The sequence below is a fragment of the Ctenopharyngodon idella genome, chromosome 8, assembly GCF_019924925.1.
Source record: "Ctenopharyngodon idella isolate HZGC_01 chromosome 8, HZGC01, whole genome shotgun sequence".
Taxonomy (NCBI): Eukaryota; Metazoa; Chordata; class Actinopteri; order Cypriniformes; family Xenocyprididae; genus Ctenopharyngodon; species Ctenopharyngodon idella.
The window spans coordinates 16,564,627-16,589,404 of NC_067227.1; the positions used below are offsets into that span (position 1 = coordinate 16,564,627).

Sequence of the window (24,778 nt, forward strand, 5' to 3'; positions counted from 1 at the left end):
CTCTTTCTGTCCTTAAAAACTGTTTATATCATCACACTCTGGTGAAACATTGCATCACAAAAGCCCCCCAGGCAAAGCCTAAGAAGAGTTAAGGTGCGTTTTGGGTCTTCTGGAGGTCCTCTTCCACACCTAATGGGATTCGTCTGTCACCGTTGCTATAGTTACCCAGCAGACTGGATTTAAAGGGAATTTGCGACTGTTTAGTCACATTATTAGAACAGCCACACCTTCCTTTTAAGATCTTGCCTGCTGCTCTATCTCTTCTTCACCCTCTACCCTTGATGCTTTGGATCTCGGTCTTCGGTCACACGGTAACATGCGCTCTGAATGACCGAACAATGCATGTGCGTTATTCATTTCTATGCCTCAAGTGATTTTTTTTATTTTTTATTGAAGTCTGCTGTGAGAATTTCACTCTTGTGCTCTTTTCTGTTGGTCTTTTTGAAATGATTAGATAAAAATGAGCACTTTGAAGTATTTCTCATTTGCATCCTCTCACTCTGTGATTCTCTGCACTTACAGCAATTTGGCCTCTTATATATTCTGAGAGTAGCTGAAGCGAAATGTAGGTTAATTCAGTAAACTGAATGGTAATAACTAATTCAGATCATGGAAGTTTTTTGAACAAGAATAGACATACATGCTTGCTGGTACTCTGTAAAAATCGTTTTCTTAATCAGTATCTGTCTTGTTTTCAAGTAAAAATATCTAAACATACTTTAAATAAATACATTACTTAAGAGAAAATAAGTTAAAATATTGTTACATTTATTTTTCTCATCTCAATTAGCTTAGTTTTGTTAGTCTCTTATATCTATTTTCTAAGAGAAACTAAAATGATGTCGATTAATTTCTAAATGGTTGCTTTGGTCAGTGATTTAGATCATGGGAGTTTTTTTTCTTTCTGCTACACTTAAAAATAATTTTGTTGATTAGTATTTCTGTCTTGTTTCCTGAAAATATAATTAAACATCCTTAAAATAATGGATGTTTAACTAAACACTTATTAACTAAATACTTACTTGAGAAAAACTGAATTAAACATTAATTATACATTCTTTTTACATTTTGATTACATTTATTTTTCTCATCCCAATTAGCAGTTTTTTAAGTTGAACTTAATTAAACTTTGTTAAATGTATGCTTGAGACGAGAAAAAAAAAAACTAAAAATTTAAATAAAGAACAAACAGAAAAATAAACTTGAAGAGACAGTATATGATCTTAGAAATATATCTAAAGATTTTTCAGTATTTACTGAAAAACATGGCAAAAATAATGATTTTAAGAATCAAGTTTGCAGTGTACGTGTAAGAATTTTGTATTTAATATTTAATAAATCTATTAAATGACTTTATTCTCGCTGACACCAGCAGATGTGAGCGTGTTCAAGCAGCCACTGAAAATCTAAGAATACACTGAAGAGGCAAGAGGGTTTGTGGCTCAGCAGACAAGAAAACACTGTAATTCACAGAGTTTATTATAGGCTAGAGCTGTAAATGTGTCACATCACATAATTCACAGTAATCTGCACTTATTTCAAGGCTGGGAGAGGTATTTGGTATAAAATAAATCAAGAAAACAGGGAGAAACAAGTGGGAGAGGTAAAGTAAACAAGTGAACGACAGAGATTGTGAGTGAGGTGCTTGAAGGAAAGACCTACAGGAAATAGAGCAGTGAATTCATGAAGTGTGTGTGAAATGTGTTTGTTTAGATTCATCTTCCCAGCTCTATTTCTTTCAACACATGACCGCCTCTGTCCCCCATGAGCATTTCCGGGAATGCTGACCTACTTCCAACCCCATAAATATGTTTTTATAATCCTTGCCCATTGGCACCAAGCACTCAGTGTGCTGTCTGCACAATGCATACAGACAGGGATGGACTGGTTGACGAAAAACAGCCCGGGACCAATACCATCCCCATCACAACACATAGTGGATAAAATAATAATTGCCTGCATTTTGTATGTTTGTTGTTTGTTTGTTTGTATGTACTGTATGTATGTATATACACTCACCGGCCACTTTATTAGGTATACATTGCTAGTACTGGGTTGGACCTCATTTTGCCTTCAGAACTGCCTTAATTTATAGTGAACTCATTGTCATGTTCAAGAAAACAGTTTGAGATGATTTGAGCTTTGTGACTTTGTAGAAGTAGCCATCAGAAGATGGGTACACTGTGGTCATAAAGGGATGGACATGGTCAGCAGCAAAACTCAGGTAGGCTGAGGCTTTTAAACAATGCTCAGTTGGTACTAAGGGGCCCAAAGTGTGCCAAGAAAATATCCCCCACACCATTACACCACCAGCAGCAGCCTGAACCTTTGATACAAGGCAGGGTGGATCCATGCTTTCAGGTTGTTTACGCCAAATTCTGACACTGCCATCTGCATGTCACCACAGGAATTGAGACTCATTAGACCAGGCAACATTTTCCAATCTTCTGTTGTCAAATTTTGGTGAGCCTGTGTAAATTTTAGCTTCGGTATCCTGTTCTTAGCTGACAGGAATAGCATCCAGTGTGTTCTTCTGCTGCTGTAGCCCATCTGCTTTAAGATTCAACATGTTGTGCATTCAGAGATGGTCTTCTCCATATCTCGGTTGTAACGTGAGGTTAAGTTGCCTTTCTATCAGTTCAAACCAGTCTGGCCATTCTCTTCTGACCTTTGGCATCAACAAGTCATTTTCACCCACAAAACTGCTGCTCACTGGATATTTTCTCTTATTGGGACCATTCTCTGTAAATCCTAGAGATGGTTGTGCATGAAATCCCAGTAGATCAGCAGATTCTGAAATACTCAGACCAGCCCATCTGGCACCAACAACCATGCCACATTTAAAGTCACTTAAATCAACTTTCTTCCCCATTCTGATGCTCAGTTTGAACTTCAGCAGACTGTCTTGATCATGCATTGAGATGCTGATTATGATTATCTGATTATATATTTGCATTAACGAGCAGTTGAACAGGTGTACCTAATAAAGTGGCCAGTGAGTGTGTGTGTATATATATATATAGATTATGTATGTATATATGTATATACAGTATCTCACAGAAGTGAGTACACCCCTCACATTTTTGTAAATATTTTATTATATCTTTTCATGTGACAACACATGATGTTTTATTAACAAAATTCGGGAGGAGCAAGTTCAGATAATTAACCTAATTAGCACAGGTGGAGAGCATTCAGTTAATCAACTCAACCAATGTCAAGAGGTATAAATTCAGCAGACTTACCTCTGTTCATCTGAGAGTTTATCAGCATCCCTCCTCCACCCCATCTCCTCACTTCTAGTTCTATCTACTTTTACCACACCGGGGGGAGTACTCTGGGTTCGGGCCAAAATTCTGAGCTCGGAGCCCTCTCCCCGGACAGCACGCCAAATACGCATAACTTTACTCTATTTAATTATATGGATATGTGAACTCGTGAATGAAGAAATGACACTTTGCTACAATGTAAAGTAGTAAGTGTACAGCTTGTATAACAGCGTAAATTTGCTGTCCCCTCAAAATAACACACAGCCATTAATGTCTAAACCGCTGGCCACAAAAGTGAGTATTTTGTGTGACTACCATTATTTTCCAGCACTGCCTTAACCCTCTTGGGCATGGAGTTCACCAGAGCTTCACAGGTTGCCACTGGAGTCCTCTTCCACTCCTCCATGACGACATCACGGAGCTGGTGGATGTTAGAGACCTTGCGCTCCTCCACCTTCTGTTTGAGGATGCCCCACAGATGCTCAATAGGGTTTAGGTCTGGAGACATGCTTGGCCAGTCCATCACCTTTACCCTCAGCTTCTTTAGCAAGGCAGTGGTCGTCTTGGAGGTTTGTTTGGGATCGTTATCATGTTGGAATACTGCCCTGCGGCTTCAGTATGTCACAGTACATGTTAGCATTCATGGTTCCCTCAATGAACTGTAACTCCCCAGTGCCGGCAGCACTCATGCAGCCCCAAACCATGACACTCCCACCACCATGCTTGACTGTAGGCAAGACACACTTGTCTTTGTACTCCTCACCTGGTTGCCGCCACACACACTTGACACCATCTGAACCAAATAAGTTTATTCTTGGTCTCATCAGACCACAGGACATGGTTCCAGTAATCCATGTCCTTCGTCTGCTTGTCTTCAGCAAACTTGTGCATCATCTTTAGAAGAGGCTTCCTTCTGGGACGACAGCCATGCAGACCAATTTGATGCAGTGTGTGGCGTATGGTCTGAGCACTGACAGGCTGACCCCCCACCCCTTCAACCTCTGCAGCAATGCTGGCAGCACTCATACATCTATTTCCCAAACACAACCTCTGGATATGACGCTGAGCACTCAACTTCTTTGGTCGACCATGTTGAGGCCTGTTCTGCGTGGAACCTGTTCTGTTAAACCGCTGTATGGTCTTGGCCACCATGCTGCAGCTCAGTTTCAGGGTCTTGGCAATCTTCTTATAGCCTACGGCATCTTTATGTAGAGCAACAATTCTTTTTTTCAGATCCTCAGAGAGTTCTTTGCCATTAGGTGCCATGTTGAACTTCCAGTGACCAGTATGAGAGAGTGAGAGCGATAACACCAAATTTAACACACCTGCTCCCCATTCACACCTGAGACCTTGTAACACTAACGAGTCACATGACACCGGGGAGAGAAAATGGCTAATTGGGCCCAATTTGGACATTTTCACTTAGGGGTGTACTCACTTTTGTGGCCAGTGGTTTAGACATTAATGGCTGTGTATTGAGTTATTTTGAGGGGACAGCAAATTTACACTGTTATACAAGTTGTACACTCACTGCTTTACATTGTAGCAAAGTGTCATTTCTTCAGTGTTGTCACATGAAAAGATATAATAAAATATTTACAAAAATGTGACGGGTGTACTCACTTCTGTGAGATACTGTATATACAGGTGCTGGTCATATAATTAGAATATTGTAAAAAAGTTCATTTTTTTATTGTAAATTATTTTAAAAAATGAAACTTTCATATATTCTAGATTCCCTACATGTAAAGTAAAACATTTCAAAAGGTTTTTTTTTTTAATTTGTTGATTAGAGCGTACAGCTAATGAAAGTCCAAAATCCAGTATCTCAAAATATTAGAATATTTACATTTGAGTTTCATTAAATGACCATCCCTACAGTATAAATTCCGGGTATCTTTTGTTCTTTGAAACCACACTAATGGGGAAGACTGCTGACTTGGCAATGGTCCAGGAGACAATCATTGACACCCTCCACAAAGAGAGTAAGTCACAGAAGGTCATTACTGAATGGGGTGGCTGTTTACAGAGTGATGTATCAAAGCATATTAAATGCAAAGTTGACTGGAAGGAAGAAATTGGGTAGGCAAAGGTGCACAAGCAACAGGGATGACCGCAAGCTTGAGAATACTGTCAAGTAAAGCCGATTCAAACACTTGGGAGAGCTTCACAATGAGTAGAATGAAGCCGGAGTCAGCGCATCAAGAGTCACCACACTCAGACATCTTCAGGAAAAGGACTACCAAGCCACTTCTGAACCAGAGACAACATCAGAAGCATCTTACCTGGGCTAAGGAGAAAAAGAACTGGACAGTGAACAGTGGCCGAAAGTCCTCTTTTCAGATAAAAGAAAATTTTGCATTTCATGTTGAAATCATGGTCCCAGAGTCTGAAGGAAGACTGGAGAGGCACAGAATCCAAGCTGCTTGAAGTCTAGTGTGAAGTTTCTGAAGTCAATAATGATTTGGGGGGGCCGTGACGTCTGCTGGTGTTGGTCCATTGTGTTTTATCAAGTGCAAAGTCAATGCAGCCATCTTCCAGGAGATTTTGGAGCACTTTATGCTTCCATCTGCTGACAAGCTTTATGGAGATGCTGATTTCCTTTTCCAGCAGGACTTTAGCACCTGCCCACAGTGCAAAAACCACTTCCAAGTGGTTTGCTGACCATGATATTACTGTGCTTTATTGGCCAGCCAATATGCCTGACCTGAATCTATGGGATATTTTCAAGAGAAAGATGAGAAACAGTCGATCCAACAATATACAGATGATCTGAAGGCTCAATAGTGCCTCAGCAGTGCCACAGGCTGATCACTTCCATGCCACACTTCACTGATGCAGTAATTTGTGCTAGGAGCAAGTCATTTGCTGTAATATGTCCTGCCGATCAAGTATTGAGTGCACAAAAGAACATACTTTAAAGAACTTGAACTTTTCTGTTTTGCAAATCCATTTTTTGATTGGTCTTAGGAAATATTCTAATATTTTAAATTACTGGATTTTGGACTTTCATGAGCTGTACGCTCTAATCATCAACATTTAAAAAAAAAACTTTTGAAATGTTTTACTTTACATGTAGGGAATCTAGAATATATGAAAGTTTCATTTTTAAAAATAATTTATAATAAAAAAATTAACTTTTTGATGATATTCTAATTATATGACCAGCACCTGTATATATATATATATATATATATATATATATATATATATATATATACAGTGCTCAGCGTAAATGAGTACACCCCCTTTGAAAAGTAACATTTTAAACAATATCTCAATGAACACAAAACAATTTCCAAAATGTTGACATTTTGATGAAGTTTAATATAACATCTGTTTAACTTATAACATGAAAGTAAGGTTAATAATATAACTTAGAGAACAAAATTTTCAGTTTTACTCAAATTAGGGTGATGCAAAAATGAGTACACCCCACTGAAAGTCTCTGGAGCAAAGCTAAATTTTAGACTACAAATGTCGAATTTAACAAGAATAAGTGTAATTATTCATTACACAGGTGTCCAGCAGACAGTTGACTATAAAAGGGTGTTAAAACCCCTTCCCATTTCATGCTGTCAGCAATGGCACCACATGGAAGAGAAATGTCACAAGACCTGAGAAAGAAAATAATTTCTTTACATCTCACAGAGACATCCAGGTTGTCCACGGAAGTTAATACCTCGACAGGAGCGTCTTCTGATGAGAAGGGCTGAAGAAAATTGGCATGCAAGTTCACTGCAGTTATCTAAAGAAGTAGAAAGCCAAACTGGGGTGACTATTTCCTGTGACACAATATGGCGTACACTGCAGAGGAATGGCATGCATGGGTGCCATCCATGAGAGAAGCCTCTCCTAAAGCCCAGGCACAAAAAAGCCCGCCTAGAGTTTGCCAGGGCCCATGCTGACAAAGACTACTGGGACTCTATACTCTGGAGTGATGAGACCAAGATAAATGTTTTTTGGAACTGATGTCTTCAAAACTGTTTGCCTACAGTGAAACATGGTGGTGGCAGTGTCCTTATGTGGGGCTGCATGAGTGCTGCTTGTGTCGGGGAGCTGCATTTCATTGATGGCATCATGAATTCACAGATGTACTGCTCTATACTGAAAGAGAAGATGGTACCATCACTCTGTGCCCTTGGTCGTCGTGCACTTTTCCAACGTGACAATGATCCTAAACACACATCTAAGGCCACTGTTGGATTTCTGAAGAAGAACAGGGTGAAAGTGATTCATTGGCTCCTGATTTGAACCCAATCGAACACCTATGGGGAATTCTGAAGAGACAAGTTGAGCATCACTCTCCATCCAGCATCCAGTCTCTAAAAGAGGTCATTCTTGAAGAATGGAAAAAGATAGATGTTGCAAAATGTCGCCAACTTGTTCATTCCATGCCTAGAGGACTTGGTGCTGTCATTAAAAATCATGGAGGCCATACAAAGTACTAGATGCAGTAGTTTTTATTGTGGGGTGTACTCATTTTTGCATCACCCTAATTTGAGTAAAACTAAAAAATGTGTAATCTAAGTTATATTATTAATCTTACTTTCATGTTATAAGTTAATCAGATGTTATATTAAACTTAGTCTTGTCAACATTTTGGAAATTGTTTTTGTGTTCATTGAGATATTGTTTAAAATGTTACTTTTCAAAGGGGGTGTACTCATTTATGCTGAACACTGTATATATATATATATATATAAATTCCCTGAACATTAGTAAAGCAGAGCTGACTGTGTATTTCAGAATCCCTTACGAAAAAGAAGTTTATTCAAGTGTGCTTTTAGTATAATTCTTTTAAACTAAAAATAAGAAAGTATACTTTCAGTTTACTTTTTATATACTTCTCAGAAATATACTTCATGTACTTCTGAGAAATATACTTAAAATTGCACTTAACTTGACTTATACTGACAGCGATACAAGCGATAGAAGATTACTCACACAAATGTAAAATAAAGCGATCATCAAACATTAAACAGCATATAAATCAAAACTGCCTAACGTTACTGAATGAGGACTATGAAGCTTTGGGGGTGTTTATGGACTCAATCTACTCCACCTGTGTTTGATCATCGTTCTGAATACCATCCGGACATAGTCTTTGACAAAAATGCAACTTTCTCAGCTTTTGTTTAAAATGTTTCCTGGATTCATGAAGCTAGAATAAAATGTTTTTAAAATGGAAAGAGTTAAAGTACAGTTAAAGGTATTTCAAGTATAAAAAATAATACCTAAATAGGAACATAGAAGTATACTTAAAGTGCAAAAATAATATATAAAAAGTAAACTATAAGTGTGATGTCATGTTCACTTAAAGAAATCTTACAAGTATACTTGCACTAAACTAGTAGTTTACTGATAGTATATTTCAAAGTGTACTTTCATATACTAAAAATGTAGGTACTACTAGTATTAAAATAGTAAACTACTAGTATACTTTTAAGTTCACTTGTAGTACAGATGCAGTACAAATGAGAAACGTAGCTGTGAACTAGTTGTGTACTTAAAGTTTACTACTGTTACACTTATAGTACACTTAAACATATACTTCAGTTGGGCCAATTTAATCCCAAGCAGTATTAAAATAATACACTTACAAGTTTACTACTAGTACATTGATACTAGTATACTTACTACATAAAGTATACTTAAAAAAATATACTTGAACATTACTTTAGTATACTTGATCAAATGAACTTGAAGTATACTAGTTTTTTGTAAGGGATACCATGATAATCAATATAAATAAATATACTTCATTTATATATATTAATTTCCTCTATATTTATGTCTGAAATTCTGAAATAAGCAATCAGCTGATTCTGTTTTAGTGTTCATATTCTCACAATTTGTAGAGTCCATCTTTTGGTTTCCCACATAAAGCTCAAGGGTTACTGAAGAAATCGATCTCTGAATCGTAGTAATTAATGATCTAAATCACTTGTTGGTTTGATTAGCTCTCCAGGCCCCACAGTTTGGGGTTTGTTTGTGCTGTGTGTGTGTGTGGCTCTTTTTCATCTTGTGTGATGTGTTTTAGTGTGTGGCCCCCAGTGAAATTCCAATTCTAACTCCATTACAGCCCACAAACTTATCAGTGTGACTGAGGGTGTGTGTCCAGCCAGCTTTATTCAACAAATTATTCATTCCTCTCAACAGGCTTTCACAGGCCCTCTGGGAAAGTACTTTCAAAATCCAAACCCTCAGGAGCCTTTAATATTTCTCTCATTATATATTTGATACTGTATATTATAGGTATATTTCATTATAAGCTCTTCAGATTACATTTCATAGAAATCATGTTTTCCCTCTTGTATGTATTTCCTTTATTTTAGTCTGTTTCTGCTGGGATCATGTGTAATGCATTATATGCAATTACTTTTCATTTCAAACCACTGGGAAGTCGCTTTAGGGAGAAAGTGAGTTTTGTTTCTCTGAATATCCTGTGGTTTTCTTGTTATCCGTTGTCACTCGTAAGCTGCCTCTGAGCTTGCTCAATATAGACTCACTCTTTACTTCTCTGATAAAGGGGATTTGACCTGTCAGTCAGTCATCATATCAGGAACAGGGAAACTAGCACAGGAGAGAGAATGTTGATCCAGGAGGGCCTGAATAATGCATAGTTTTTCACGTCACTGTATGAGGAAAAATCACGCTGTGTCAAAATATTGTTTTCAAACCATCACAGTCAAAGTCATAACGTCCTTTCAAACCTGACTGGCTCAACGTGTTCTGAAAAAAGAAAAAAGAAAACAATTCTTTTGTTATCTCTATAATAAGCTGTGTGTTAAATGTATAAAAATGTTTACATTTTATTGTCGTCAAGCTAAAGCTGGTTATATGGGTGAGGGTGAATCTTACAAAAACACATCCAGTTCAAATTTGACCCCAAAACAGAAAAATAATAAGAAATTATATTTTACATAAAGCAAATTAAGTTTTTGTTTTGTGATTCACACTAGATTCTCATGACAGTAAAACAGCAAAATGATACAGTAAATTTACTGTAATATAATGAAACCATAATGTATAAATACTTTTGTTTTGCTAGTTTTTGATTCTCAGAATAGTAAAAATAATAAAGAAAGATTATTTTTTTAAATCAGAATGGCTGTATTACAAACACTACCGTGATGTATAAATACTTTACAATTTAAATAAATCATTATAACATTACATTAATGAGATTTTTTTTTTTTTTTTTTTTAAGGCAGAAATGAGTGTGAAATTGTCATGGAAGTAATCATACTGGTACTAAAAATAGCTCTCTTTACACAGACATATACTGTATATGGAAGATATAATTTTATTCAGGTTTTATTGATTGATTGATTGATTGATTGATTGCAACTTTTGACTGTACAATTCAGTGTGTTTCCTGGACTCAAATGAAGTATAGTCTCAAACTAAAAGCAAATATGTCAGTCAACCATTACAGTAAATCAGAGTAATTGTTCATACAGTTATCGTAGGATCATATCAGAGCATGGGAACTCTTTATCATGAGATAGAATGTGTCTTTTCTGTTTTCTTCCTCTCAGGCGGCAAAACTACCTATGTCCATCATTATTGTTGGAGTTGGCCAGGCTGAGTTTGATGGTAAGAAACAAAACTAATCTCACACTTTTGTAAAGATTCATTCTTAATCTTATTTAGTTTTATCTTTATATCTTCTTCTTATATTCCATTTTCTTTTCTGTTTATTTACTTTATTTACTATATTGTATGTACTGCAAACATAAAAAGAAAATGTACTGCATAACCCTTTATTGTTTGTTTGTATTGTACTCAGCATTTTCCTAAACATTTCCTGCTCATAACTATCAACTCCAATAAATGAAATCTAATATTAGCATTCCCACATGGAGGTTTAAAACTTGAAGGCATGAATGCAACTTCACAGTTTGCACTCAAAGTAGAGTTTCTGGATGAAAATTCACCTAATTGGGAAGGTTTAGGGTTTCGGATTGATAAGCAGATGTCAACTCACAGATCTCACAGCTGTTCAATATAATTAGCCAGTCACACCATCTGCTATTAGTATTTGTGTTTGGCCTTTCATAATCAGCAAAGAGGTAAATGTTGGTGTCATGCTGGGGCGAAAGATTCAAGATTGAGTTTTACTGGCTGGAGGGCAAATAACATGATGATCTCACTTTTTAGCCATGGTAGAACTGGATGGCGACGATGTAAGAATATCCTCCAGAGGAAAGCTGGCGGAAAGGGATATTGTACAGGTACAAATCTTTATGTATTTGTATATTTATGCATTTATGTTTGTATATAAATGTATTAGGGCTGGGCGATATGGCAAAAAAATAAAATCTCGATTTTTTTTTTAGAATGATTGACCGATTCACGGTTTCGATTTCATTTTTTTAAAAAATTTTTTATACTGTTTAACTACTCAACTTAAAAACTTAACTACAATATGATTTAAATAACATTCTCAATCTGGTTAAAAAAAAAAATCCATTCCAAGTGCACCACACATGAAGTGATCAACATGGTGTAAATGTAAAACAATTTGTTAAACATCTTTGTAGAAATATGCCTGAAATATGAAGGCAAATGTTGTACAAACTTACCTTAAACACATCATATATACTCAGAAATAATATTAAATAAGAAAATGCTAAATATTTCTTAGCCAAAAAGTAATAGCAATAAATAACACCAGTAATAGGCTATTATTAACAGCAAATGCTTTGTAAAAACAGAAAACAACAGCAGCTTTCAGCCTGTCAACATCATGCAAACATGAAATATCAAACAGGTTTACAGCTGTTTGCATTCCATTGCGCTATTTGTCCTATTGTTTTTATGTTTGGCGGACATGTTTAGGTGTTGCACTTGTGTCTCGCGTCTTTTGCAGCGTCTCACCCATGAAACGGCATTATAAAAACACAGCAGTCAAGTTAAAAAAAAAAAAAAAAAAAGCGCAACTTGCGTTTAATAACTTTACCTTATTTTCCTCATTCCACTGCCTGCGTCTCATTTTTATAACGCAATAGCGCATTTCTGAATGAACAGCCGCTTAAGAATAGTGATGAGTTCTACATTCATAGAGCGTCACATGAGAGCGGTTAATCAGGCGCGCCGGCGCCATTATGAGGTCGGATCATTTTCTTCTCCTAATGGTTATCATTGCTGTATTGTCAACATGTCTAATTGTAACGCTTGCTAACATTTTTATTCAAAATCGCGATTTCTCAAATTAAAAAATAATAAAATCGAGGCAAAACATTAAATTCGAATTAATCGAAAAAAATCAGAAAAATCGCCCAGCAGTAAAATGTATATGTGTGTGCATACACACACACACACACACACACACACACACACACACACACACACACTATTTTGTGGCAACTATGAGTGAGACATTTGAAACATTAATTCAATTTCATTCAAAAACATTGATTCATTCAGGAACAAAACAGTGACTGAGCCACTAAATCATTCACTCAACTGATTTGTTCAAAAACATTGATTCAATCAGGATCTGGATCACTACTGGTTGGTATGTGGTGTGTGTGTATATATATATAACCAGTGTCAAAGTAATACAATAACTATTTGAGTAAGTTTCTTAAGGAAAAACATTTGGTGACCTACATTTACAGGCATCTCAGATTTAAAGAACACTGCGACAACACACATATCTCAAGATAAACAACAAGCTGTGCGCAACCTATAAATAAAGAATGATTCCAGAGTAATTTTTGTAAAACAGCCAGGTTTTTATTACATTGTTTACATGGAAATTTCAAAACATATAAATGACTCAGGGAGTAAATAAACACCTGTAACTACTGTTTAATCTTGTCTGTGCCTGCAGTTCGTACCATTCAGAGACTATATGGACCGGACAGGAAACCATGTCTTGAGTATGGCCCGACTTGCCAAGGATGTCCTGGCTGAGATTCCAGAGCAGTTAATCTTATATATGAAGTCAAGGGGCATCAAGCCCAACCAGACGCCACCAGACTACAGCCCACCTGGGCTCAGCCCAACCCCCACCATATGAGTTTACCCAGCCTGCCGAAAGAAAACAGCCATGCTTGTTATGTCACCTCCAATTTGGATCTCATTCAAAGCCAATACGACTGATTCAGTATAAGGCATCTAGAGGAGCGGATGGTTTCAATTCTCCGTCTTTGGATCTCATACACTGGAGAAATTGAAAACTGTATCTGTTTTCTGGCCTTTGAACTGAAAAGGATGGTTCTTACTGGTTTGTGAGTTTGTTTCCCCCCATAATTTCTTCACGAATTAGTCAACGTTATGAACAGATTTATAGTTTAGATATGACTGTGCCAGATATATGGAGAACATCTGCGCAAGCAATGCAATTTTCTGCTCATTTAACATCTCAACATCTACAAAAACGCTTGTGTGTCAGCATGCAAGGACTGTGTGTTATATTAGGAAAATCTTCTTATATATTTTATATCCACCAGAGGAGGTAAACAAGAGCATCACTAGGAAGTGTGATTTTAAAATATAGTGAAATTATAACTGATTGTTTGAAATATTATACCCTGTATGGGTAATCTATGTAGTGGAATGGTTTGATTTGTTTGTAGAATTTGTAGATAGTTCATGTAATTGTGGTTTTATTTTTCCACAGGGTTTTGGGCAAAGTCTTTTTAGTACAAAGTAATACTTCCCATTGCAGTTTCCCATTTATAGCTTTTTAGAGCTATGATAAACAAGATTTTCTATTCTAAAGCATGAAATCCAGGTAAAAACAATTGTACATTGCATTAAGACACTGTATCAAATGTATTTACATACTTTAAATTAGAAAATTCCACTGTAAAAGTCAGAGAAAGCACAAATATTTTCTTAATGCTGTAAAATTTGTAAATGTTAATCAGAGAGAAGTCACAGATTCAGATTCATTACTCACACTTTACGCAGACTGAAATTTCAGGCAAATGATCAACGCTTAAGAACGCCAGATTTACTTTCCTTTTTAATTTGCCACTCCAGTTCCTTAATGCTCTGGAGCCGGTATATCTTGATATTGTACAGCAGTTCCTCAGACACACACAACCCATCAGGGGGAAACATGAGAGATGCCTCGCCGCTCGCTGCTAAAGATGATTGGAGATGAAGCAGCATCTGCTGTTTTTCTCATAGCACTGTTTGACTCGTATCCAGCCACGCTAAACCTTTGCCCTCTCATTTCTGGGATTCTCCCTGGAGTTTAAAACACTTTTCTATTTTCACCATGACAGGAATTATTTTAGTGGTTTCAAAAGATAAAAAGCACATTGCATGCAGCTGAAGTTGCATTACTCGCAGTGCAAACACAATGCCATTTTGTTTACATGTTTGGATGATTTATAGCATTGGCATAATATAATTACTGTAGATAAGCATCGAACATAGTTAAATTGATAAACTTGCCTTACAAACAGTAAGTTTACATTAATTGTTGATAGCAAGTATAAATTAGAAACAGTATTTTATATATTATTGCTAAGGAAGCTCATGTTGATTTTTACTACCTTAAGACTTAAAACATTCAGTTAAATCTCAGAAAATGTTAGATTTACTCTTATTTAGCATTAGAAACACTAAAAAACATAGTAGCCTATACAGCCTCTTTTGTCAGAGGTCCATTCCTTATCATAGACAAATGTGTATGTATCAGTAAATACAGACTGTTTTTTTTTTTTTGACAGCAGGGCTGTTTATACTTGTTCTTATTCATTGTTTTGATACATTTTCTTCTTGTCCAGTAAATCTTGATGTCTTTGCTGGTTTGTCCCAAGTTGTAACAATGTTTTGGTTTTAGAGCAAGCATCTGTTAATATACTTCTATTTTACACACTGTAGATTATGAACTGTGAAGTTGAACTGCATTTTTTTTAAGCACAGATGTTTACAAAATGAGAATTCCTCCTTTTAACCCACTTTTACAACAAGAATGACTTCTTTTGCAGAGATTGTTACATTTGGAAAACTGTTCCCAGGTAATAAGACAATGTGTTTAAGAGCGCCTCTCTTACCTTGAGTTATTAGCACACTTTTAGTTACTGAGAATAAAGTGATCCATCAATCAATTAGGAGGTGAAGATGAAGTCTGACAAAGGGAGCATTGGGCGAAAGGGTTTGTTTAAGAGTGTTAACAGGTATATTGATTTTAAAGACTGATTTACTCTTCACTGGATATTGTTTTCTTTTTTTTTTATTTGGTGTTTTTAAGTGTTTTTTCTTTTCTTTATACTAATTCTGCTTTTCAGATGTAAACCTGTAATTTCTACTAGCATAAATGTAACCTTTTTTAAATCCTATTTAATATTTATGAACACATGGCTGCTAGGAAGCTTGTTAATCCGAAAAACAAATTACAGACTTCCTGAAACACATGTATATCTCTATCCAGAGAATGTTAATGGGTTAATTTTATAGCATGGTGTAAATTTAGCAAATACTATTTTTTTTTTTATCCCACTATAATAAAGCCAGTAAGTCATAGTGAAGTAGCTCACAAAATTATTGCAAAGAGGTAATAGTATGAAAAAGTGTAAATTATGTACTAAAGATGTGGCCCTTGTCCAGTGCTAACATTCCCTCTGTGAGATATGCATGATTGTGCCAAAATGGCCGCCGGGTTCAGTGATAAACTGACCTGTTGCTTTTCGTTAAGCCTCTGCCGCTCATCTCATAACCGGAACACAGAGCATGAAGCATCTCATCCTTGCTGGATTCATTTTCCTTCTCTCTTTTTCTCTTCTTCTTTACCTCTCTTTATCTCAGTCGATATGCATGGTGAGCTGTTCCAAACTGAACATAGAACATTGCTGTTGTCATTCCCGTGGTGTGTGAAATTTGTAATGGATTGCCTTAAAAATGACAAAGAATAAAACAATGACAACGTTTTTCTTGAAGATCGGAGAGAGATTTTTTTGTATGCATGAGTTTCTTCTTCATGAATAATCCATCAGTTACAAACTGTTACAGTCTATTACAAACCGAAGCAGCCTTTAATGGGAGAGCAGAGAGATTTTCTCATTAATTCATGTTAGATGCCACGGCTGGGCCCTCCAGAGACAGGTGTGCATTTACATAAGTCTATTCGCTTTAGTTCCTCTGGGTTTGTCACATTCATTCTGAGCGATTAGTCACTAGTCTCTCTGGTCACAGTGTTTAGATGGTGTACATGGGTGAGTTTCCTCTCCTAAAAGGGTAAAAATACCATTAAATGTCTTTAGTTTTTTTTCTGCGCTAACACTGAAGAAGTTCCAGTCTATATGTTCATTATGTTCACTTGCTAAAATATTGCTATTTAGTGTGTAGTCAATTCTATTTAGTCTGAAATTGACTGACTTCAAAGGGCCATCCTGATGCAAATAGTAAAGTAAACTCTAAGTCAGGAGATGGGTAGAATTTTAACTAAGTGACAAGTATTGTTCAGACTTGTCCTTTAATCACAGTCTGTTTGTTATTGCCAAACAGCAGCAAAGAAGAGAACTCACCGTCCAATCAGTGGGCTCCCTGGGGCCGGCTGGTGTGTTTCTTTCCCCAAGATCACCTGCAGCATTTAATAAAATTCACTTCTGTCACATCAGCTGCATCACCTGAATTGAAGGAAGGAAAGAAGGAAGGAAATATATCACTGATACCGAGTTTATTTGTTTTCTCCCTCGAACAAAAATGCATTTGCTAAATTGCCGTCCTGCTTCTTGAGGCTTTCAGCTCTTCTATAATGAGTGGAACTCTTTGAAATCAAAAGCTATTTTTCAATGTTACCAGGAGAGATGGAGACTCACAATTCTGACAGAATGATTGATGGTCCCTTCAAAGACCACCGTATCGGTTTTGAGTGCTAATGCCAAATTAATTCCACAAATTGCTCTGAAGAACCAGCAAAAGCAATAGCTTTCACTGACAACTGTTTCCCAACAGAGAAAAAAAACATCTCTGGAAGAACAGATTCAAAGTATATCCCAAACAATCTGGGAGAGACACATTCGACACCAAAACAATCCATAGTGATGGACAGAGATGGACTATACTCATAGTCTGCAGTTTATGCTCATGCAGCGTTCTCAAACTTTTTCATAGGACCCAGCACCAGTTCAATCAAACTCAGGACCCATCACTTTTTAGAGTAAAATATATATAAAAAACACATTTTTATTATTATTATTTCTTTTTCCTCAGTTTTGTTGCATAATCATTAAGACACTATATAAAAATTAGGAATCATGAGCAAAAACCATAAACAAAAGCATCACAAGTGCGTTCCAGGCAAAGAGAGAAAATATTTTTTTGCTTTCTTGCTGGCACAGCAAGTAATATTAGCCTAAGTGTTCCTAAAGTGCATTGCCATCATGGAACCTGCAGTGAGTTCAGTGAGTCATATATTGATTCAGTACCGCTCTGGGTAGAGTTTCCCAAAAGCATTGTAAGCCTAAATTGGTCGTAGAACCATTGCCACCAAAGGAGCTATGATCAGCTTAGGCTTACGATGCTTTTGGGAAATCTGGTGGATTAGGTGAGTTCATTCAGTGACAGACTCGTCAAAGTGATAGCTACAGTAACTTAAAGGGTTAATTCACCCAAAAATGAAATTTCTGTCATTAATTACTCCCCCTCATGTCGTTCCACACCTATAAGGCCTTTGTTCATTTTCGGAACACAAATTAAGATATTTTTGATGAAATCTGAGAGGTTTTTTTTTATCCCCCATATAAAGCAACGCAAGTACCACATTCAAGGACTAGAAAGGTAGTAAAGACATCGTTAAAACAGTCAACATGACTACAGTGGTTCAACCTTAATGTTATGAAGAGATTGTGGGTGCTTCTCAAATGGAAGGCTGCATCCTAGTGAGGCTGTGTCCTTCCTAGTCCAGTCCTTCGGAGAGGCTGATAGGTAGAGTCTTCCTCAGCATTAAACACTAGAATGAGACAGTCTAGTAAGTGCACGTAGTTACGTAATAAATGTTTCCGCCCCGCGGTCATGGGACGAAAGTACTATTACAATTATAATTTGAAAAATACTTTGCATTAAAAAACTTTATAAACATAACTGACTTTATATTAATGCCGTACAGGTAATTACAACCATTTGTGGTCTCCCAGTAGTGTGCAGTAGTCTACATTATGCACAGTTTAGCATCGTGATTAATTAAAAAAAAAATCCCTTCAGCTCCAAAGTCTTTTATTTTTTGTCTTGCATTACATAGTGAAATTGGACAAGCTCAGTGCTGATTCATTTTCCGATAATTCTTTTTTTGTGAATTGGAATGTGTGCAAAGGATTGTGGGTGATTAGAGGACGCGAAGGATGCACTTGAAGACTCTTCAAGTGCATCCTCTTCAAAGGACTCTTAAAGGGTTAGTTCACCCAAAAATAAAAATAATGTCATTAATTACTCACCCTCATGCCGTTCCACACCCGTAAGACCTTCGTTAATCTTCAGAACGCAAATTAAGATACTTTTGTTAAAATCCGATGGCTCAGTGAGGCCTGCATAGCCAGCAATGACATTTCCTCTCTCAAGATCCATTAATGTACTAAAAACATATTTAAATCAGTTCATGTGAGTACAGTGGTTTAATATTAATATTATAAAGTGATGAGAACATTTTTAGTGTGCCAAAAAAACAAAATAACGACTTATATAGTGATGGCCGATTTCAAAACAGTTCGGAGCGGGTATATTTTGGATGGGTCAAAATTATTGATTTTTCTTTTATGCCAAAAATTATTAGGATATTAAGTAAAGATCATGTTCCATGAAGATATTTTGTAAATATACTTCCGTAAATATATCAAAAATTTATTTTTGTGAGTGGATATGCATTGCTAAGGACTTCGGACAACTTTAAAGGCAATTTTCTCAATATGTTGATTTTTTTGCACCCTCAGATTCCAGATTTTCAAATAGTTGTATCTCAGCCAAATATTATCATATCATAGCGTAACAAATCATATATCAATGGAAAGTGTATTTATTCAGCTTTCAGAAGATGTATAAATCTCAATTTCAAAAAACTGACCCTTATCACTGGTTTTGTGATCCAGGGTCACATTTACTGTAAAAATAAATGCAGTACATTTATGTGATTATTTATACACTGGTGGATTAAAACAACCAAATTTGGGTCATTTTGGCAGCTCTACACAGCTCTGGGTCAAAACGGGAACCCCAAAATAGGTTGGAAATTAAAATCACACAGGAAATTACTACAGTAAAACACAGGCAACAGTAATAGGCTAGTAAAAAGGTGAACATTTATAAGCAAGAACACCCAAAATGGACAAAAATACATGGCAGCAGAGAAGATGCAACCTTACGAAGCAGCCTTCTGATTGAGAAGCACCCCGTGTGTTATTTTAAACGATTCATTAAAAGAACCGGCTCATAAAAGTCATGTCAGTGAATCTATAGCCCATAATTATTCAAGACACGCTGTATTTGTGTGCAGCGCGCCATAAGGAGTGCCGCTGCTGATAAGCAATGCAGAATTGCTGCGTCTGAAATTGTGTAGGTATTTTTTATTTTTTTTTTAATAAATAATTACTTAACGACCGATAAAAAGTGCGTTCTATATATTATGAATGTGTATAGTATGAAAGTAATCCGGGCGTGCATTTGCCATGTTGTCATTATTATGTGACCTACCAGCGTCAGTTGGACTGACATTCATAAATCCTCTCCCATAATGGACTCATGGGATAGCAAAGCAAACTTCAGAATCTCGCTGGAAGTACTAGATAATCCGAGTACTTTTTGCCTACTCTTTTATGAGTACTGTGAATTCGGACTCTTGTCATATACTAAGTTTTTCGCCTACTATAAAGTAGGGAAGTACGCGATTTCAGATGCCACCACTGTTATGGTCTGTGTCACACTGGTGGTGTCATGTGAGAAATATGGAAATATGTAAGTACAAGTTATGTCTACAAACGAACTTGTTATTTGTACCAAATTTGAGTACTTTGTGTCATATTTCTGACACTACCCACAGTTTAAAAACCACTGCTCTATTTATTCATTTGGTGCCGCGAACGGAAAAGAATGAATCGTTCCTCGCAATCATGTAGATCTATCTTTTGTTTTGTTTTATTTAAGAAACACTACGAATAATAATAGATGCTGGTAAATTAAATATTAACCGTTAAAGGGTTTTCGACTGATTGATGCGATATTATAACATTTTTAATTTTGTTTGCTTGTATCAGGCTTTTGTCTATTGTCTGTCTCCATTGCAGTAGAGATGTCGGTCCCCTTACAAGACACATGGCTGAAGGGAAGACAGGTCTGAGGTTATCAACGTGCTGGAAACACTAATGCTCTTTGTCAACCCGCCTTAAGCCAGCCTGCTTTAAAACACAGTCACTGAAAAGCACGAGCCTGAAATAGAGAAACCAGGGAACATTTTCACAAATGTCATATGAAATCTGGGGCATCGGAAGTCTAGAAGAACTCCAGCCCTCAGACACATTTCATCGCACCTGTTAGGCTGCACATTTTTAAATAATTTTAGTGTTCATTGTACAGCTTTGACATTCATCTAGTTTCAACAATACATACATAACAAGACCTTTGGCAATGCTCAGAGAGATGATCAAAATAATTCCCCCGAACGACAGAAAGAGAATAAAACAGAATAAAATCTACATATTCACAATCAAAAATACATGAGCGAGGGATTTTTGTAAATATCCAATTTGCGTGTTCATTTCAGGCATATTTTAGCCAACAACAGAATTCATTTGCAAGTGCAGCGAGCAGTTAAATGTGTTTTTCTGCTCAGAAAATTTGAGAGGTTTGCCACAACACATTCACTTTACTCAGAGGAAAAACAGATGCATCATCATAAGCCAACTCAATCAATGGATTGGTGTTCTGTGCTGTTAAAATAAACTCGACTTGCCTGGTTAAATAAAGGTTAATAAATGAAATTAAGCCAAGCTAACCTAAAATAAAATTAACTAATTTGATATAACTGTCAACAGCTGGCATTATCAAGAGTATACATTAATACACTTTGTTGTCCTTACAGTTTGACACCCAAGAATAACATAATTTGGACTTTTTCATAGCATAGTGGGATGATAATAATCTGTTTTCTCAGTTTTACACATTTTGGTTTTATTTTTTAATTTCATGAATCTTGTCAACTCATTTAACTTTCATCAGTACAGCAGTTTCACCATCCTGCTTGGTTCATCAACAATCCCATCGAGTTCAGCCAGAAATCTTGGGGTAACCTTTGAACTTCAAAGACCACATTGCAACGACAGCATGATCATACAGGTTTGCACTGCACAACATAAGGAAGAACAGGCCTTTCCTAACTAAGCATGCAACACAACTTCTCATCCAGGCCCTTGTCTTTATTTCTAGGCTGGACTGTTGCAATACTGTTCTGGCTGGACTTCCAGCATGTGCAATTAAATCAAATGATTCAGACCGCAGCAGATCGACTGGTCTTCAACGAACCCAAGAGAGCCCATTTCACACTGCTGTTTATCGCTCTGCACTGGCTGTCGGTCGCAGCTCGCATCAAGTTCAAGACATTGGTGCTTGCCTACAGGATGGCCACAGGCTCCACACCCTCCTACCTCCGAGTCTACATGCCTGAGCCTGCGGTCGGTAAGTGAGCAGAGGCTTGTGGTACCATCACAGAGAGGCACAAAATCAGTCTCAAAAACATTTTTGTTCACTCTTCCTTGCTGGTGGAATGATCTTCCCAGTCCTATCCAGACAGGCAAATCCCTGACAATTTTCAAGAAACAGCCTGCTATTCTATTTCATTATTCCTTCGTCTATGCTCTCACTATTCCTTAAAGGGTTAGTTCACCCCAAAATTAAAATTCTGTCATTAATTACTCAACCTCATGTCATTCCCGACCCCTAAGACTTTCGTTCATCTTCAGAACACAAATGAAGATCTCTTTGATGAAATCTGAGTGATTTCTGTCCCTCCATAAACTGCCTTTGCAACTAGAACTTTTACGCTTCAAAAAGTTTAAATAGAGATCAGGAAAACTAATCCATATGAATTGAGTGGTTTAGTCCAAATCTGAAGAGACTCGATCGCTTTTTATGATGAACAGATTCATTTAGGCTTTTACTCACATATAAACCTTGATCAGCGAACATAAACAGAAGCACAACCGAACTTGAATGACGCACAAGAACAAACCTCTTCCGTACCTTATTGGTTACACAGCACGTTTGAGCTTCCGGAAGAGGTTTGTTCTTGTGCCTCTTCAAGTTCGGTTGTGCTTCTGTTTATTTTCGCTGATCGAGGTTTATATGTGAGTAAAAGCCTAGAAATCTCTCCTATTTAATCAAAAAGATCTTAATTTGTGTTCCGAAGATGAACGAAAATCTTACGGGTTTGGAACGACATGAGGGTGAGGAATTAATGACAGAATTTTCATTTTGAGGTGAACTAACCCTTTAATACCTCCCTAATCTTAATTACTGTGTTGTATTTTTACCTACATTGATTTTATTTTTTATTATAGAAATGTAATACTGGAAAACTATGAGTCAGGGCTGTATGATGAGAGCTTTTCCAGAGAGCTTACAGAGAAGCCAGCAACTTTCTAGTGCACTGGCCACCTGCTATCACATTATACTGGATGCAGATTAAGTGAACAGCTTGGAATACCAGAATGCCTCCAGAAACTTGAAGGAGATGACAAATGGTTTTAATTCTTGAAGTGTGCTTGATTTCCAGTGTGACAATAGAAATCTAACAAATATAACAACACTGGTGCAATAATAAATCTGTAAACAGTAAAACAGTAGAGGTTAGGCTTTGTGCATCTCTTCTACTTAATACTTGAACAAATTCTCTGCTTTGGCGTTTAATGACAAATCCAATAAAGCCTTTAGATCATACTTTATATTAAGTGTCTTTAAATACTATGTACTTACATCAAAAAAAAAAAAAGTACAATGTACTTATTGTGTTCATATTGTATTGCAAACATTTTGAGGTGGGATACGGGTAAGGTTAGGGACAGGTTTGGTGGTATGGGTAGGTTTAAGGGAGGGTTAAGGTGTAATGGAAGGGTCAACAGTGTAATTTAGATGTAATTACAGAAAATAATTACAGCTGTATGCAGGTGTTTTTAAAATATAAGTGCAATGTAAAAACATGTACACAATAATTGTATCAAATGATTAATTTAAATATTAGTACATAAAGACATCTAATATAAAGACATTTAAAGTGGGACCAGATTTCTACTCTACAAACTCTCCCTCTTTTTCTTTCTCATTAAGCTGTCTTGGCTCTTGTTGTAAAGTGAGGGACACCCTGACTGGGGCACATCAAAGACTTTTTCAGTAGCGACAGGGGCTGATGAAATACTCCATGCCTAATTTAAACCTCCAGCAGCACCACCAGAACTTGGCTCAATCTTCCCAGTAAAAGTCACTGGATGGCCTACTTCAGGAAGCAGGCTCAAATCACATGAGGCTCTCATTCTGACAATACCAATCTTAGAGAGGGAAGAACTGCATTATGCTTGGTGTGATGATGCTGTATCCTGCACTGCAGATAATGATCAGAGACCATAAGTAATTATGCGATCTAAGATCAAACTGAGAAGGAAAGTCTTCAGAAGAGTATCAAAATCAAACACATTTAGCCCTGCATCTTCTATATCACACAAACTTAAATATAGCTTCTGTAGGCTTCTCAACGTTTTGCCACGATGACTTTAAACACACAAAAAAGTATTTTTTATCATTTTAATTGCAAAGTTACTTTTGAGCCACATCACATGAGAGCTGTTGTTCTGAATATCATTGAATTGTTCAGACAGCAGATTAGTTTGAAAAGATTCATTTAAGAGCAAAACACCACTGTATTTTTCTCAGAGATACACAACAAATCACAGGCCCTGTCCCAAATGGCACACTTCATGTGCACTTTCGGTCTTGTGAACTTACAATGGCCGCTGCGTGCACGTGTCCGTTAAGTCCACAAGACCGTAGGGTGTCCCATTCGTCATTTAAGCTTAAAGAAGTGTGCTCGTGAGCGCCCCCTTTGCGGCTGCTATGCGCCCTTGATGCGCACTTCTGTGCAAAGAGATACAAAGAGAAAGAAAATATAATGATAAAATATATTCTATTCTTTGTTATCACCAAACCTGCACTTACTCATCATCAACACCTCTCTTCACACTAGTACCTTTCCCACAGCATTTAAGTAGGCTCGGATAACTCCACTGCTAAAGTAACCCACTCTAAATCCACTCTAAATAAGTACAATGTTTTTTTTTTTTCAATTTTTTCTCTGCCAGATAGTTCAGAATAAACATTTCTGCACCTCCAATAAACTTACAGTAGTGGCGTTTCATTCCTGAATGAATCAGTGTTTTTGAAAGAATCGATTGAGTGAACGATTCAGGTACCTGTCATTGCTCATCATTTGTTTTGTTCCTGAATAAATCTGTGTTTTTGAACAAATCGATTGAATGAATGAATGGTTCTAATGACACACTCATAAA

At 36.7% G+C, this 24,778-nt stretch overlaps 1 protein-coding gene and 1 long non-coding RNA gene across 5 annotated transcripts in view; one reads left to right on the forward strand and one right to left on the reverse strand.

Moving 5' to 3' along the window:
- Nucleotides 1-16,177, forward strand: part of cpne5a (copine Va) — an 89,018-nt gene extending 72,841 nt beyond the window's left edge. For all 4 annotated transcript variants that reach the window (XM_051902006.1, XM_051902005.1, XM_051902008.1 and 1 more), the window contains 3 exons: nt 10,814-10,871; nt 11,436-11,509; nt 13,114-16,177. In XM_051902006.1, coding sequence (XP_051757966.1) covers nt 10,814-10,871; nt 11,436-11,509; nt 13,114-13,302 — 321 coding nt within the window. In that variant the 3' untranslated portion in view covers nt 13,303-16,177. The remainder of the gene's footprint in view (nt 1-10,813; nt 10,872-11,435; nt 11,510-13,113) is intronic.
- On the reverse strand, nt 14,949-18,221 carry LOC127517004 (uncharacterized). The gene is made up of 3 exons (XR_007931158.1): nt 18,069-18,221; nt 16,766-16,867; nt 14,949-16,467 (listed from the first exon to the last, which is right to left on the reverse strand). It is a non-coding gene; the product is annotated as an uncharacterized LOC127517004 (long non-coding RNA).
- Nucleotides 18,222-24,778: the final 6,557 nt, after the last annotated feature.